Below are 19,252 nucleotides of genomic sequence, written 5' to 3' on the forward strand. Positions count from 1 at the left end.
CGTTATATCAATTTTTGGTCATATCGACCAAGACCAGGCCAATTCTACAGATCGTAGTGTATGCTAGCTAGCTAGCGCTAAGCTAACACTGATTCAATGTCGCCATATGTTTGAACCAAATGCTGTACAACACAAACAAGTTGCAAACCATTAATACTTACGCTCACACGTATAGTGATGCAGCTGTGTTTGAACCAAATGCTGTACAATAACGTAACGAACTCTGATAGGACACATAGGCTGGCGTGTGTATGTATTCCAGTAAATATAATAACGCATCCGTTATTGCATACGCATAAACAACAAACTAACTTTTATCAATGCATCAATTTGGTCATTCAGTGGCATTTTACTGCCATATAACATTTTACAACGTAAAGCAATGTAGTTCACACGGGTACAAACTCTAGTAGTCATCACATAACTAACGTAGCACATATAATCTCCAAAAACACAGTGTTGAAACACACTAGTGCATGCTGGGTAACTCTGGTCTGGTTGAGAGACGGGGCAAACGGCATAGTCATACACCATAGTCTGTATTCAATCGTTTTCAATTCAAACCTGAAATTGAAACCTCAATCTGTATTAATCAAATTTAGTTCAAAGCTTAATAGGCTTATAGCCTATCAAAAATCATCATGGTGATGTCACAATTGGATCCGGAGTGGGAAAAACATGGGAAAATACATAATATCACACATGAATGATGAAGTTGACTGGAATGTTTCAGTGTGTCATGTTTACCTGTGAATTTGTGGGTGCGTGTGTTTGTGGCTGGCTGTGATTATGTGTGTGAGTGGGTGGGTGGGTGGGTGTGTGTGTGTGTGTGTGTGTGTGTGTGTGTTGCCCGGATGGAATCTACAGAATAGCCTTGGGAATACCCAGAATGCTTTGCTATGTCTAACTTTTATCAATACATTAGTAGGCTATACATTAGTAGGCTATACTAGCTAAGATAGCCTGCTCAACATGCAATTATGGAATATTTGCATGCACAATATGCAATTATGGAATATTTGAATGGTGGATACATTGTACATTGTATTGTACATACATATAAGCGGGTATGGGGTGGGATGGCTGTCAGGGGAACCTGTGGGGCCTCTATGGGTGAGTCAGAGAAATACGTGAGCAAGCAGCTATTCATAGCTTTCAAGGGGGCGTTACGTGCTGCCGGGAACGCCCCCCTGATCTCGCCGCTATTCGTAGCTTTCAAGGGGCGTTACATGCTGTCGGGAACGCCCACCTGACGGTCAAAAACAAACAAGTTTATTTAAAACGGAAGTGATTGCGAAATCGACAGAACACCGGCCGTGGTAATAGACAATGTCATGTGGGGGATGGGGTGGGATGGGCTGGCAGGGGAAGCCTGGGTTTCTATGGTTGAGATTGTGAAACACCAGTGAGCAAGCAGAGGAATCTATAGACAGTGAAAATGGTCGCCGCTGTTAACAAATATTAGTTTAGTAGCTCCTAAAATGGGCCAAAATGCATTTTGGCCGAGATCAAAACTCACGGTAGGACACGCATCACGCAGCACGTCTCTATGTCACGAAGAGAGAGACGTGATGCGGAAGTCGCATTCACTGATGTTTCACAAGCTCGCCCATAACAACAGTGAGCAAAGGAGAGGGATCTGTAGACAGTGAAAATGATCGCCGCTGTGTTACATAATGATTACTCAAATGGGCCAAATGTATTTGCCCCCGAGATAAAAAAAAACGCTGCTGTTTGTCGTGAGCTGGTGGTATGGGGGGAAAATGCGGAAGTGGCCTTTGGAGGCCTTTTGAAATAATCACTTTTCACAAGAAAGTGATTTAAAAACAGAAGTGGCCTTTGCAGAAGTACTGAAATAAAGCATTTTTGCTCAAAATGGCTTTAAGCACAGGGCGAAATGGAGAAATGCCCTTTGCAGAACAAGTGGAATAAAGGTTTTTCACATAAGGGTTTAAAAAACAGAAGTACCCTTTGCGGAAGTACTGAAAAAAAAACACTTTTACCAAAAAAAAAAGAACCCACGACCCCCCCTCCTTTGATGACGTAAGGTGCCCAAACCCACGCCCACATATAAAAAAAACATTCTTTTTTGTTTCTCTCTACCCCCAACCCAACGCAACTACTGTCCCGCTAGCATCAATGCTAATTTAGCAAAGTACAGCGTGCAGCTGAAGCACATGTGGTGGATGTTAAGTCCATATTAATTAGCCATGTGCTTGCGCGATGACAGTGTATTGGTGATGTCAAAGGGTGGTGATTGACGATCTGACTGAAGATCGTGCAACTCTTAGGAGGAAGAAATGTAGGATGTATGATGTGTGGGATTCAGTGGCAATTTTTTCTTTCCAAACCGGCTGTTTGTGAAAGAACATGATTAGATGGCTAAACCTACAGTTTGTGTTTGTTAGTTACAATTATGCTGACAGGAGAGCTGAGCAGGTGGTGACATGAAAGTTATTGAGAAAAGGAGAAGATACTGAATGACATCACAACAGTATAATCCTAATGTTGATTTAAAATGAGATATTCATTCAAATATGGCTAAAAAAGGTAAAACAAAAACCTCAAATTTTTTGCAAGGGCGCCGCCGAATCCGCCTCGCCTCATGCCGTCCTCGACCCTACCAAATTTGAGACCAAAACGACACCCTTGCACTAAATACAAGGCACAGAAATAAATGGGAGGTAAATAATACAGACATAAATAAATAAATAAATTTATAAATAAATAAATAAATACAATTATAAATAAATAAATAAATTTATAAATAAACAAATAAATCATTAAATAAATATATAAAACATTAAATAAATAAATAAAACATTAAATAAATAAATAAATAAATAAATGAATAAAAATAGGAGAAAAATAGAAAAATACACATATATATACATTTATGTCACTCATATTAATTAATTTGTGCCTACATTTATTTTTACATATATTTTTGATACATATACATGTATTTATCTGGTCATTTATTGATTGATTGATTTATTTATCGATATGGCAGTTCCGGTACCCCTTAAGACTGTGGGTAATTTGATGAAATACATAGCGTTACAACATACCCAACCTACTTTGTTGCTGTGGTATGCTTCGGAGCTTTTGAGATTGTTCATCTCGTTGCCGTCCACGCCATTGATTCCTCAAAATACGCTATAATCCTGCCTGTAGTTACGTTCGGCCATTTACACATTATCTTCCCATGTGTCCACTGTCAACTGTTGTGGGATAGACAGTCTTTCGTTAGACAGGAGACTCGGAGAATGATCCCAAGTTTTAATTTTTTCGGTAGTCGCTATGGCTACTACGCTAGTACGTTACGCGTCTCTGTATTCCGGAAGAGACAGACATATCGTGGCCGAGTCCGGAAGCAAACAGGAAGTGCCCAGGAAACTTGTCTATACTGATGGTCAGTTGGGAGGAGGTGCGGTCATCTACTTTCACCACCGGTTTGTGAGGAAGTCTAATATCCAGTCACATATCGCTGTGTTCAGGCCTAGTGCTTTGAGTTTCTTGACCAGCCTGGAGAGGGCATGATGGTGTTGAACGCTGGTGAGCGGAGTTGGACTCAGCAATGGAACTACTGTATAAAAACCCTTTGGGGGAGAGAGAGGAGAGGCCTGCTGCCAAATCTGTGAGTGAGGCCTGACGAGACCAGTCACACAGGGTGTTTCGCTAGTTAGTAGATATAGGCGATGGGCCGAGACGGCATATCTGCTTTAGTTATTGAAAGCAATGATCCTCATCGAGGGACAACCCAGCCCTCTAAAGTTGCGAATACTATTTTCATCTTAATCAGATTCCGTTTGTTGCCACTCGAAAATTCTACGAGCCTTTCCAAAACCAGAGTTTAAAGTACGTTACATTTGCAGGCAAATGCTGCGACCTACTGGCCAGTAGAACCAATAGCACGCCAAGATACTGGAGGAGGGACGTCATTGACCTATCATAGTTTGTTACATTGTCATACGGCTCTAGTCTTCCTCCCCGAGAAGAGCCTTGTGACGAGTTGGATACAACAAACAAAACAACATGATAGCAGCAGTTGCTTCACTATACGTGTGAGCGTAAGTATTAATGGTTTGCAACTTGTTTGTGTTGTACAGCATTTGGTTCAAACATATGTGACAGCAGCTGGTGTCAGGGACCGTAATTCGGCCGTGGCCGTTCTTCACAGCAGAGGATCAAAGTTTTTTTTTGAAAAAATGTGGTTTTGCTTTTTTTACAATAGTACAAAATATATTATTTGAACTATCCATTCCATATAAAATGAAGACGTTTTGGGATCAGTAAATAGGTATATTTAGCGATTTAAAAAATCAAGATTTCAGGCTTGAGTCCTAGCTGAGGGGGGTTTTTCATTAATTTGCATGCGGCGTTTCACTGGCTATGTCTGCTATTGTTCCGAGTTTCGGCCAATGAGCCACATCTGTTACATGGGGGGGGGGGGGGCGGGGTGCAAAGCTCTGTTTACAAGTGACAACCCAAGCAGAGAAGCGAAACATGGCCGTCTTAATGTTAGCTGTTGGCTAGCTGGTTGTGGCCTACCTAGCTAGTAGTTCAGCAGCGGTCCACAAGCTTGTTGTGACCAAAATCCCCGCATTTAAAGCACTTCATACTCCCAGAGCTTGCGTAAACCATAGAGAACCTCATGCATTACTCAAAATGAAACGTCCAGGGTTTGTGTCTCCAAAAGCAACCTCTAACGTTACATGCAAGGTAACGTGAAGCTAGCTAGCTACGTTAGCTTGCTGTAACGTTAGCTACCCCAGGTGTGCATAAAATACAGGTTAAGAACTTATGGAAAAGTCATGGAAAGCCCTAACGTTACGTTTTGTTTCTGTTTTAGGACTGTGCGAACATATAGTTATGGATAGATGTGTGTTTTAGCCATAGACTGTATAATATAAATGTTTTCGAAGAGTACACAAAGAAGCAAAGAAAGAAGTGAGTTTTGGCTCAGCGCTGCCGCCATTTTGGCCCGAAAATCGTCCCCTTTTGCGTGGTGTCATCGTCATGGGTGTCTCCAAAATGGCGGGTTTCTTGTGTGCGATTGAGCCTCTCCAGCGCTTCTTATCAATAAGTTCTTTGGCGGGACATAAACCATAGATTATTGTGTGTGTGTGTGTGTGTGTGTGTGTGTGTGTGTGTGTGTGTGTGTGTGTGTGTGTGTTATTTTTGTTCAGCAGCTCCTGTCTCTTATCAAATCTTTATTCATATTATATCCTATTATTATTATTATATAAATGAAACCTTTATTGCCCCTCAGGGAATTTTCTCTGCACAAGGAGCCCAAAAAGAACATAATAGGCACACATGTAATAATAATTACAATAATCCAGATGAGAAGTGATAAAAGCATGGATACCTCCAAATTAGACCGTGCGTACCCCATTTGATAAGATTTTTGCTTTCAGATGCTATTACATTCTATCATTGTCTTACTTGTGGCCAGTGTCCCAGTGTGTCAGAGTGACAGTGATCAGCTGTGGGGAGTGGTTAATTTAAATGAGGAGGCATTGTTCACTCCCCCCTTGGCTGGCTGTCCAGGTGTGAAAAACTTCTCAAACTTTGAGGGCTTTTTTCTGAGTTCCTGCTTTTCAGAGTGTGAACAATCAAATAAGCATATCTCCTTCATTTTTTTTCAGATTACAATGTGTGACACATCATTTGAAAGCTTACAGTCTGCCATTTCAGAATCTGTAAAAATCAGAAAAATGCCCTCGGCCTAATTGAGGGTCAAAACACCAGCTGGTGTCACATATGGTGACATTGAATCAGTGTTAGCTTAGCGCTAGCTAGCTAGCATACACTACGATCTGTGAATAGAATTGGCCTGCATCTAGCCATTTCTAACTAGTTAGTTTTTCTCGAATTGATATAACGTTAGCATGGACCCATCTCGTTATGACAGTGGGGAGATGTTAGCTTTTAGGTTGATACTAAACCTTCAGATCTTTAGCCTACTACTTAACATCCGAAAAGCTAGTCACAATATGCAGGCTGCAAACTAGTCACCTTTAGGTACAGCCAACTTTTCATCCAAAAATATGATGATTTCTGAGTCATTTGATGCCCTGGTATCCGTCACCTTTTTCACTCTCCATGACTTTGCATCCCTGAATATGAAGTCAGTTAGGTTCATGGATCACTGCACCAAAACTTCTGATGACAAGAAATCATCAGAATTGTTGTCTAGATGTTAGTATTAACAATAAAAAATTGTTGTGACATCATTATGATTTGTTGTTCATTGTCACTAGCCTATGCATACATGAATCACCATCATTCAGTCAGTCAGTCAGTCAGTCAATCAATTAATCAACAACTCTATTAAACCTCTTGCATGGCACCGTAACGCCGCCGTTACGGTACGGTACGATTTTTTGCTGTTCATCTGTCATTTATGTGATTAATTAGGTAGTTAATTCTGAACAATGCTGTTCATGCTACATACCAAATTAACCGGCTGAATCTTGCGCATCGAACCCTGTCTTCCTTTTTCAGATCAGATCAACACAGCAGAAGTTATAGCTGTCTTTGTACAAAGACAAAGACAACATTTCAGATTATTTGGCTTTTTCAAATGGCTTTTTATAATGGCTTTTTGGAAATCCGCCTAGGTATCTCCCTACAAAAACCACTGCCATATACTCATGTTTTGGTATTTTTTCATCTTCTTTGAGTTGGGATGTGGTAAGGCCTGTGGCTATGTCTCCATTGGGTTTCTAGCCATAAATACAACAACCACAGGTGACTGTTTACACTCTAAAAGTGTTTTTTATTCTAGGCAAGAATCAACCACTGTGTTTGAGCTGGTGTTACTCAGGGTCAGTAATACATAGAGTCATTCTGACACTTGGACCAGAAACTTCAAAGTCTTACCTTTCAGAAAAGGTCAGGCAGTTGTCTGTAACCCTAGCGGTTCAGCCACAGTAAGCATTTTAGTTTGGGTATGTCGTTTTCACCATTTTCTTCAGAAATAGGTGGCTTTAGAAGAGGTTTTAATCCAACTCAGGGAAATTCATTTTGAATAGTTTGTTGATGTAACAAATAGTAACATACAAGCAGATACACCAAATAGCTCAAATGTGAAAGGGAATCTATACATGTTGATAAATGAAGATGGCTGTGAACTCTGATCCCAAAATAATTACATTCCTACAATAGTTAAAATAATTATAATATTGTGACCCAGAGTTTAACTAAACTTATGTGGGCACTGGACAGGGCTCTGCTAAGCACTGCAGTGTATGAGATTAAAAAGTGACTTCTGTTTTCTTTACAGGGATATTTCCACCAATTCCAATGGATCTGTGTCCTGTCAGAACCCTCAACTGCTGCAGTGTCCTGCAATACAGAACCTTCTAGGTCACACATGGGCCGGACCCGGCCCCTGGACCATCTCAATCCAGCACCCAACGTCCTCAAAGGAAAACAAAACAACCCACAAAAAGTCAATAGAAGACAGAATCACGTTAATAAATCTAATCCGCTACAGCCATTTGATTTGTATCACTATGATATCAGGAGATTAACATGAGAAATTACCAATCACAGCGGGAGAGAGGGTTACAAATAGAGAGACCCCCACGAAAATCAGGAGTGTTTGCAGTTATCAGGCCAATGTGTTGCCCTTCGCTTACTTTATGTAAGTCAGTATGGCCCTCTGGAAAAAAATGTTTCCCACCCCTGATCTAGGTTGATAGACTTTCAGATATCAAGTATCTTGGTCAACAGGCTGGCCTAAGTAATCTCTCTTATAACGATCATTAAACCTGATTTGGTGACACAAAGTATTTAACACTGTTTCATTATTTGCATCATCGAACATAGCTGCTATCAAGAGGTTTTGAGGTGTCTTCAGAGTGACCAGCTTACTGTACCAGGTCACTCTTACCAGAAGTGACTACGCTGTTGTCTGTTATCTGCCAAATATATTTCCAGACTGTTAGAGGATTATAGATTATCTGACATCAGCCATCTTGATAGATATTCCAATGTCTTTAAAGCTCTGTCATTGTTTTAATTTTGCAGAGTTGTTCTGAATCTTGGATTAACCAAAAAGTGAACTCTACTGGCTGATGTGTTCTGTCTTTGGTTGAGATGTTTTGCATGAACTGTAATACCATCTGATATATTCAGTGTTCCTGCAAAAAAAATCATACACAATTAATTTAAACAGATGGACATTTGCTGGTCTCAGTTAATTTATTTTCACAGCTCAAACCTTCAGATTTGTTGAAATACTGATCTAAAGAAGTTAAAATAAAAAGATTGCATAGGAGTTATGAGTGTGCAGTCTGTTTCTTTTGTTTACAACTTAGAACACACTATCAAACATGCAAAGCCACTTTTGCCTGCTCCTTGGTTGACCGTGCAGATGTATAAACTATGACAATTAAGCAAAGAAGTGATTTTATATTTAAATTGAGGTTCTAATTACATTTGAAGACCCAGACAGTAGGCTACATCATGATAGCAGAAACAAGGCGGCTACAGATGCACTCCATTTGGCTTTTCCATCAGGTCATCCTGTCATTGAAGGTAGGAGGCAGTAGATTCTTGGAGACAACAGTGAGCCATGTCAGCCTGGTTTTGCAGCATGTCAGATTTTCAAACCTGTCCAACAAATCAATATAAAATATCAAACAATGTTGCTGCCTGTCCAAAAATCTATAAGTAAGTCACGTTGGTTAATTTTACATGTGTTATTACTACAAATTTAACGTTACTCTAGATTAGAGACTAGTGAGCAGATTACTAAAATATACTGTAGTGGAGGTAAGCCACATTTTTTAAATGAGGTTGATAGTTTACTCACTTGTTCTCAGATCATCTGTATTAATCAATGAGGTGGGTAACTCACAATGGATAGTTTACCCACCTCATTTACCAACAATTACACCCCTGACTGTAATGTTAAAATGCTAGCTGCAGTTTATTATGTTGGTATTTGTAATATAGTTAATCACTTAGCTAGCGTTTTAGTCCAAGTGACAGACCAAGGGAAGCATACAGACTGATCAGTGATATCACGTTAGCGTTGCTCATAAACTACTAGCGTAGTACTGCATTGACTAGCTCACAAAAGTTGCTAATAAAATAAACAGACTTTAAAAGGGGTAGCCTAACGTTAGTGGTAAGAGCACATTTACCAAAGAACTTACCATAAATTAGTCTTTTATTTGGACTCAGATTCTTAGCGAACGCTTGCCACCAGAAGCTGCCGAACTTTCACGACTGACGTCACGTCTTAACACCGAATTGCTGACTAAGTTAATATTATATAAATTAATGCAAATCATAGTAAAGTGCAACTGAAAATCATTCCAAAAAGTTAACTGCGAGTGATGTTGTGGTGTTTGGATTTGACAGTAACCAGGAACTACAATACCAACGTGAACCACGTGATACTTTTCCAAGCCTGCTATTGGATGATAACTACAAAACGTCATGCATGTCGGACCCTAAACATAGCTGTCTGCTCTCTTTACCAGAGAAAATGCAAGTTGACAGAGTTAGTGATCACAAAATATGATCAGAAAATACGAGTGGCAACAGTTTTATTTTCATTTGTTGAGACATGTCTCAGTTGTTAATAAAGGACTGGGTTCTCCATCTGTAGGGATCGTTTAAAGGAGAATTTCGTTTTTTTTTAACCTGGACCCATCTCCTGGCAATAATTATGATTTGGCCACTCACCCAGCGATGTCTGCGGCGTTTCTGGCCGTCCTAGCGTTGTTTTGAGATCAATAGCGTCCAAGTCAGTTGTAAAATGGAGCTGATTTGGGGCCAAGTGTGAGCCTATTTTTCCTGCATCTAAATAGCTATTTTTATTCCCGTTTTCGCCACATATCGTCGTAATGTGATCCCTCAATATCCACCAGAGTGATATTTCGCCCCAGGCCATTTCCTGGAGTCTCCCAGGGATCAAATTGCCTCAAACGTGATCTCGGTCACCAAGTCTCGTAAAGTCTCGCAATACTTTCCTGCCGACTGGCCAACTACAGGTAGGACGCTTTGCGGTGGTGGTTTTAGCGTAACCTATGTGGGGTTTGGCATAACCTTCGTTATTTCGAATCCCACATAGGTTATGCCAAACCCCACATAGGTTACGCTAAAACCACCACCGCAAAGCGTCCTACCTGTAGTTGGCCAGTCGGCAGGAAAGTATCGCGGGACTTTATGAGACTTGGTGATCGAGATCACGTTTGAGGCAATTTGATCCCTGGGAGACTCCAGGAAATGGCCTGGGGCGAAATATCACTCTGGTGGATGTAGAGGGATCACATTACGATGATATGTGGCGAAAACGGGAATAAAAATAGCTATTTAGATCATGCAGGAAAGACAGGCTCACACTTGGCCCCAAATCAGCTCCATTTTACAACTGACTTGGACGCTATTGATCTCAAAACAACGCTAGGACGGCCAGAAACGCCGCGGACATCGCTGGGTGAGTGGCCAAATCATAATTATTGCCAGGAGATGGGTCCAGGTTAAAAAGAAAACGAAATTCTCCTTTAAGTGCACGAAATCTGGCCCACAGTCTAATAAGAGCTGTTAACACTAAAACAATTTAATTCCTTTCATAGTTTCAATGGAGCACTTTAGTGTCCTATGATGGTCTAATGCAGCAGAGGCTTCCACTCTGACAAGCAAACAGGGGGATTATAATTGATCACTGACGCACTGACGCACACACGCACACGCACACGCACACACACACACACACACACACACACACACACACACACACACACACACACACACACACACACACACACACACACACACACACACACACACACACACACACACACACACACACACACACACACACACACACGTACTGTGAAGCGCACACGTAGCCTACTGTGAAGCGCACGAGCGCAGTGTCTCGCTCCCCCTAGCGGCAGTGCTGGTGCTCTTGTCGGTCACAGCCTTCGTGGCTCGGAGTGAAAGTTGCCTCCTGCCTGAAAAAGGACCGGGGGACCAGTCGGGGACTCGCTCGCTTCTTTCCCCAAGAAGATTTATTTCTAAGCGGAGAGATGAGGCGGAAAGAGAAGAGGCTGCTGCAGGTGGCCGGGCTGCTCATAGCGGCTCTTCTCTTCCTCCCTAACGTGGGGCTGTGGTCTCTGTACAGGGATCGAGTGTTTGACACCAACTCGCCCCCCGACACGGCGGACGGACCGGGCGCCATCCCCATAATCCAGGTAAGGGGCTCGGGCACTGCGCCGAGGTCTCCGCGTTTATGTCGCTAGTTGTCTGGCAGCGTGTCAACGAGCTTCGTTGTGGAGAAAATGTGCTGTTTTCGCCCAGCAACACTCCCCCACTGCCCGGGAGTTAGCGGGTAGTTTGGTGTCGGTAGTGCGGGCGAAGAGCCAGCTAAAATCGGATACGGACTACTTCCTCATGCCGCTGCTCCTCTGTCGTGATTGCATGCTTTGTAACTGCTGTAGTACCGAGCTAACCGTACATTCCTGTGCTGTATGCGTTTTGTTAGCATGTTGTGAGAATGGAGGAGGCCATTATTAGATAATAAGCTACCAGGGTGAATGAATATAGCCTACAGTAGCCTACAAAGCCACGTAGCAGAGCCGGGTAGGCGTCACAGTAAAGTTACAATAACACTGACTTCAGGAAGTTGTCAAAATGTGGAGCAGCCATGCAGGCGGCTGACAGCGCAGGCAGGCAGCAGACATTTAAAGGTGCCATATCATGACAGTGGTCGTGATGCTGTTTTGCATTATCTTATCGTGGTGTAAGAATAGTCATATTTGTGATGTTTGGGTAGTAAATGTAGTTTAGTTCAAAGGCTAGGCTATCAATTGAATACATTCAAAGAATGTATGTCATATCAGACAGAATAGTCACAGTACTGGAACCTGATTGGCAGACAACACCAGTGACTCTCAAATGAGGGAAATCGTGTGTGTGTGTGTGTGTGTGTGTGTGTGTGTGTGTGTGTGTGTGTGTGTGTGTGTGTGTGAAGGGAGGGGAGGGGGGCAGTCAGACCAATTGCTGCAATTTGGGCTGACTGTAAGGATTTTAGTTTAGTCAGGGCAGATTCCTTGACTGGAGAATGGACTTATAACAATGTCCTCTTTAAACACATTTGATCATGTGCCAGTGTAGATGAATGAATCTATGAATTCCTATAGTAGGGCCCCTTTAAATTGCATGGCAACTCTGGCGAGTCCTCTTGATGAACTAGTGCACATTATTCTGGTTCCAGCAATCTGATTTTATACACACATGCACAGTGCACACACAAACATACTCTCTCACACATAAATCATTTATGGTGAAAAGTCGATGTGGTCTGTGCCGTCTGATGCCTGTGCTTTCAAGGCACAGGTACTTCAAAATACAGTATTTAGAACTGAATGTTTTAACATTGCACTCTTATAACACAAGCAAGCTGTTGGCTACGATCTCTTGTCATCGAAAAATGATGAAGAAGGTGGTGTTGACGAGTTGGGATTGGCAGTGAGAATGTGTTGTTCAGTCATGAGCAGCTACTGTATAAAGCTCCCCCACTGTGAGAGAGACCGTCTAACTGACTGACTGTCTGACTGACTGACTGACTCTATAAAGCTCCCCCTCTGAGAGAGAGTGTCTGTCTGTCTGACTGACTGTCTGACAGACTCTATAAAGCTCCCCCACTGTGAGAGAGATCGTCTGTCTGACTGACTGCCTGTCTGACTGTCTGATTGACTGACTGTCTGTCTGTCTGACTGACTGACTGACTGACAGACCGTCTGACTGACTGACTGTCTGACAGTGACTGGACTGCCTGAGATGCATGTCTTAGAATATTCCCCAAAACCCACGTGCAAACCCAATCATGCCAACTTGATTTAACTTCTCTAAGCATTTAACATCCCTGATTCAAACATCATCTCCCCTAACTCAGAATAGTTACAAGTCACATTGTTCACCATGGTGAATAGTAGGGATGCACATTTTAATCAATTCCCTTATCACGTTAACAATCAATTAATCGATGATCATTACGTGACGTAGAAAATATTAAATTCTGGTTTTTACACCTGTCTTTAGGCCTACTCAACAAGTTAATCAACCAAACAATCTCATCCTGTATTTCAACAGTATTACAGTACAATGTTTAAAATGAATACTGTTGTATTTTTGGTGCAATAAATTGCGCCCTTGTGGTGGTAAATGATTTCAGCAAAAAAAAAATGAAAACAAAAATACACATAGCCTGCATTGTTGATTAATCAGTTAATGTTTGATCGATCAAATTCTTAAAGGAGAACTTACCCCCAAAACACTTTTTTTCAGCTTTTAACCAATATATATGACTTGGGGGGTGATGTGTGAAGAATGCTGGTCAAAATTTCCACATTTGTGACCAAACTGTTGCCATTTTGCCATTTGTATCATTTTTCAGCAGCATACCTGGCATAAGCCATAAGGGTGGAACACTGCTTTTTTTTTGCCCTCAAATGAATGGGATATTTGATACGTCATGACGTCACGATGAACCAAAGACTATGGGATTTCAAGATAGTTACTCCCCTACTCCCCCTGTACCCTTTCGGCTCCTCACAACTCCAAGCCTATTCCCATTAGGGATGGGCATCGAATTTCGAATTTTCGAATAATCGTTGTTATTATCAAGGTCGACTTTTATTATTGAAATTCGAAATTCGAAATTCGAAAAAAAAAAAAAAAAAAAATTGAGTGAAATGTTGCATTGTCTCCCCTGATTCTAAGTATAGTCAAATCGCTTGGTTTGAGCAAGTAAAACAATTTTTATAAGCATTTTAAGCAAGGTTTATGGAAAAATGAATGGCGGATGAAATCCCATGAAGAGGGAGAGGGGGTGACTTTGGCACCCCTTTGGCACTCAGACCTGAGCCTACTAAATATTTAATGAACCACTCATGATTGTCAAAACTGTTTTTTATTTTCGAAAATGTCAATGTCATGTAACATGTTCTTTACTTCAGTGGTGCAATGCTTGTTTGAGCTGAAAATCCACAGCAGAAGCTTTTTATATTAATTAATAAAGCCGTAGACTTAGAATCAGGGGAGACAATGCAACATTTCACTCACAAAAAAAAAAAAAAAAAATTACATTTTTTTTTTTTTTACATTTTTATTTTTATTTTCGAATTTCGAATTAAATTCGAATTTGGCCAGCGAATTTCGAATAGTGTTTTTGCTAGAAATGCCCATCCCTAATTCCCATGATGTCACTTGACCTGTTAATCACCTGTTAATTGATTACAATCGCCTGTTATTTTCCTACCAACTCCTATGTAACACAATACTATCAATAAACGCCACTATAATCATAAAAGGAAGGACATGGCATTGTGTTGCTGTAAATCATTCCCAACCAAAAACCCTGTGCTCTTAAAATACTGAACACCACGTTGTCATATTTGACACACACATGTCTTCATTGTAGACAGTTTATCGCTGAATGTGTCATTACATTATTAATATCTTACCTGGATAAGCTCAAATGATGATGTTTATATTATCAGTCCGAGTTGGAAGCACCCTCTCCCGGCCAGTCAGGCGGGAGAGAGTCGTATCCTCATGCACGAGCCCCAAGCTCCGGCCCGCGGGGGCGCGCGCAGCAGCAGCAGTGCTCTGCCTCTCATGGCCGGCAAACTGTAATGGCGTCGATTTCTGAAAAAAAATCCTGAGCTGAACACAGCCAAAGAGTATAGTATAGACAAGAGTATATGTAATTTCTTGGTTTTTTCAAATCACTGTTCTGATACATATCTGGGGGTAAGTCCCCCTTTAACAATCAAATTGATTAATCGATGAATCATTGATATCCCTAGTGGATAGTCATTGTCAACATGTGGACTAGGCCAGTGGTTTACAAATTGAGTTGCGGGGACCACCATGGCTTAGGTGGTTCCAAGGTGCCCCCAGCAAAGTTAGATTAATTTGGCTGTTATTTCATTCAGTATTATCTATCTAATCCTTGATTTGCAAACTTTGGGAACCCCCAGACTATAAGCAAGCACGTTGGCTGACTCATGATATTTAGACTATTTTCCCAGGTCTTTGGTCATTGTTGGGGCAAGTTAATGGAGGATTGTGCTGGTCTTTTGGTTCAGCTCGCCCTAACTCAATCTGATGGGCTCTGATAAAAACCCAAGAAGATAAAGTGCACACCTGAAAGGAAAGTTGGCGGAGATTCATGGCCCTGTCACAGAGAAATGGGGATCGTATAGGCTTCTGGACACTGGAGGCTACATTATGAGCCACACACTGTAGGCTGGATTACTGCACATTCATTACTGAGAGACCTTGTGCGTTTCGCCTCTGACACACATGTATACTCACTGACACACGCACACACTCATACAGGTAGTGCTTTTTGACTGAATAGAAGGTCAGCGAGCTAGCAGTCTGGTGTTATTAATGAGTTGAACTCAAAGTAAACAAGGACGTCTCAGTTGAATGTCACGGGACAAGGAGAAACACAGCTGAGAAATAGCCTATTACAAGACCATCTTTAAAGTCTGTGCCTGTTGAACTTACTAGAGTGTTGGCCAAGTCCACACTCAGAACAATCTGCTTTTCTGAAGAAATACCCACACTTCTATCGCCTTATTTTGAATTCCCTGGCTGTGATCTATTCCTTTCCCCACAGTGACAATAAAAGCAATGCAAATCAGATCTCTGTCTGACCCCGCTGTCCTCCAGCGCCCCCGCAGGCCTTAAACACATTGAAAGCTTGACGTTTCTCTTTTTGAGGAAAACCAAAAAGGCCCTTTTGTTTGTTTCAATCCATTCAAAACCACTTGAAAGCTCTTATAGCAATATATAACACCTTATATCATATAAGTTGGCTATAATTAGGTTAAGAGTCTGCTGAAAGCCGATTGGACCAAATTGAATCATGAAGGGGCTCAATGGGGTTTTAGCAGGGGCAGCTTGTTTTGCTGACATTAGAATGGCTTATAGTTGCAAAGCAATATATTGAAGAAAGAAAATCCTGCACAAAATATGTAGCTTAACTCTTCCTTTGCACATGCACAACGGTGTTCATTATCTAACCACTATATGATCCGTTGAATGAATGGTTGACCTTTAGTTGAATTGGACAAAAAGGTCTGGAGGTGAATGAGTCAACAACATGCCACATATCACCAAAATAAGAATCGTTCTGGAATTATACCAAACAAGACTTTAAAAGTTATTGAAATGGCCCAGATTCTGTTGCCTCAGTACAATAGTCTCTAAATCCTCCAGCAATGTGAGTCTAGCTGACCTGCGGCTCCAGGTCTGCTCTTTCTCTGTTGCTATTCCGATCAACATCATGGTTGAATCAGAGTTTAGCCTCTGAATCTTTCAAAAATCTCTCCTTTTTGCTCTATTGACATCATGTGGGAGAGAGGGAAAGATGTTTCATGCCAATACCAGACAGTGAATTCAGAGCCTCGGTAACCTTGAGGCTACATCTACTCGGCCTATAGCTAGAGAAGCGCAGAGAAACAGAATTGAAATTAGATGGATTTGGGCTATCCTCTTCAATCTAAAGCTGGAGCCCACTAGGGCTGGGTTAAAAAAAATTGATTCTCCGATTTTTAATCGATTTTTATTTTAATCGATTCATATGTCCAGAGATAGATTTTTTTTTATTAATCTTTTTTTTTTTTTTTTTAATAAACAGGCTAAAATATTATGCTGTGTGTGGTAGTTGAAACATAGTTTCAAGTTGACGTTTATTTATGTTTGTAGTTGAAACAAAAACATAAATACTGTAGGCTACATAAATGGAAATGTTTGATCATTAATATCTACTTTTAGAAATTATATAGGCTGAAATCAAATCACTGTGCATAATTGTGAAAGTGTCTTTATTGACAGATGAAAAGGCTGTTATTTACCCTTTGTCACCACCTGGTGAGTAAAATATATGTGTAACTAAAACCATTAAAATTGACAACCGGTCCGAAACTTTTTTCCCCCATCTATCTACTTGGCGCAAAAACGGTTGGGAACCCCTGCGTTACATAACTGCATAGGCCGTGGAACCGCCCGGGCCACACGGGCCCGGGCCCGGGTACATTTCATTTTTACAATGAGTCCCCCCCCCCCCCCCCCCAAAAAATAAAAAAAATAAAAATTAGATTTTTTTTTTTACAATTAAACCTCATTTACTTATTACACTCGACTGGTTGTTTTTCAGATGTGATGTGAATCTAAAGTGAACTAAACAAGTCAGATCCACTATAAATGTTTCTCAGTAGATGCTGTGATGTAGCCACAAGAAAGGTGCAATATTAATGTTTTTCAGGAGATGGCGATGTGATGTAAAATTAGATATTCCTATATGAATCTGGCTTCAAACGACCAAAATCTTTATATGATGATAATAATAATAATCAATGATGGTGGTTCACAGACGTGTGTGTGTGTGGGGGGGGGGGACATGCCCCCCCGACACGCCCCCCCGACACGCCCCCCGGCCCCCCCAAGTTCAGATGCGTTCCGCTGCCTATGCATAACTGGACAGTCATGTAATTCAGGTTACAGCTCAAAAAACACGTTTTGGTATCACTAACCAAATCGATATTGAAATTAATCGAATCGGAATCGAATCGAATCGAATCGGGATTAATCGATTCGCAACCTTGTGAATCGGAATCAAATAGATTCTTGAAATTTGAACCAATACCCAGCTCTAGAGCCCACACAAGGATTTTAACTAAACTGGGATTCCTCCAGGCACCGCTTGTGAAATTAGGCATCATTTCAGGCCGCAGTGGATTTCCGCATACAGTATGACTACAGTATACAGTATATTATACAGTATATACAGTATACAGTATGACTACAGTATACAGTATATTATACAGTATACAGTATGACTACAGTATACAGTATATTATACAGTATATACAGCAGAGGAGGTTTTTCCAGTGAGGCATAGGAGGATGGTCCTCCTCTATTAGATTGGGGATTTTATATACATTTTTTTTTTTTTTTTTTTTCATTTTTCATTTTTCATTTTTCATTTTTCATTTTTTTATAATAAAATATCAATCAAATGTGTTTTTTCTTATGTGCAGACGCTCATTTTTTCATTCATTATATTCTTATATGCTTAAAATGCTTCAACAACAGTGACCTGAACTGATGGAAAGGAGAGCTCCATGCAGAGAGTCACTCTGGCCCTGGTCCCAGCCTTTAGTAGGCAGATAAAAAAACATTCGCCCTGTGGGCGTTTATTTATTTGGTAATTTATCTAATGAAAAATATGATTGGTTGAAAAACATTTGCAATTCACAGAGAACACGTGAGAGTGATGTGTTTTCCAACCAATAAGATTGAGCTGGAAGTGAGCACGCCGTTACCCTGGTTAAACCAGGTGAAATCTAATTGGTTGTTGGTTGGATAGATTACTGACATTGATTGACATTTGTATTGTCCACTGTCTGGTCTCTCAAACTGAATCAAAGTAGGAAGTGAAATCCACTGCCTGATGACCTGACAGGAAGGATTTACGACTTTTACTGAGACAGTAGCAGCATATTATATTTACCCCTTATTTTTATTTACTTTTTTATCAATCAGTAAGTGTTCACAAGCCAGACAGTCGTTGTATTGGATTACACCCAAAACAAGTTTCGAGTTGCGGGAGCCTCAGCCTTGCGGTGCGCTGCGCGGTACTGGGCTTTTTGCAATGTCAGAAAACTGGAATATTTGCAACGTCTCGACTGCAGCGTTTCCACTACAGACAGCATGGATATTCAAGTAAGTCAATTGATTTCAAGTTATCCGAGCCTTCTATTAAATTCGGTGTGGAAATGGTTCACCGAGCAGCGCTATTTTTGTCGTATTGAAGTTTCATCCTGTAATTTTTTATAATAAAACCCGCGAACCTTAAATTCACACATTTCTTAACTGAATTTGGCCTGTAAATCGATGGCTCACAGCGAGCTCAATTTTAAAGCTTGAGTGGTGATCTTTATATCATATGAAAGTAGAAGAAATAAGGAATCGATTGGGATGAAGCATGTCAACCTAGGATGTCAGAAAGGGGGGGTAAATAACGCTCCAAAGTTGATGAATTGGATAACTAAACGAGTAGTGCAGCACTGTGCACGGGAAGACACACTCTCGTTCCAGATGCAATTAAGTGTAATTTAACGCTATTTGACAACAGTTTCGGCATAGACTTTGTCAAGTATCATACAAACAGTGCAAGACAGCCATTATAAAGACAGGTTGG

At 40.9% G+C, this 19,252-nt stretch overlaps 1 protein-coding gene across 1 annotated transcript in view; it reads left to right on the forward strand.

The window, feature by feature from the left end:
- The first annotated feature begins 10,975 nt into the window (after positions 1-10,975).
- Positions 10,976-19,252, forward strand: part of galnt10 (UDP-N-acetyl-alpha-D-galactosamine:polypeptide N-acetylgalactosaminyltransferase 10 (GalNAc-T10)) — a 538,666-nt gene continuing 530,389 nt past the window's right edge. Inside the window, exon 1 of the mRNA XM_083647820.1 lies at positions 10,976-11,225. Within this exon, the coding sequence (XP_083503946.1) occupies positions 11,061-11,225 (165 nt within the window). The 5' untranslated portion in view covers positions 10,976-11,060. The remainder of the gene's footprint in view (positions 11,226-19,252) is intronic.

The sequence above is a fragment of the Poromitra crassiceps genome (assembly GCF_964638095.1).
Source record: "Poromitra crassiceps genome assembly, chromosome: 1".
Taxonomy (NCBI): Eukaryota; Metazoa; Chordata; class Actinopteri; order Beryciformes; family Melamphaidae; genus Poromitra; species Poromitra crassiceps.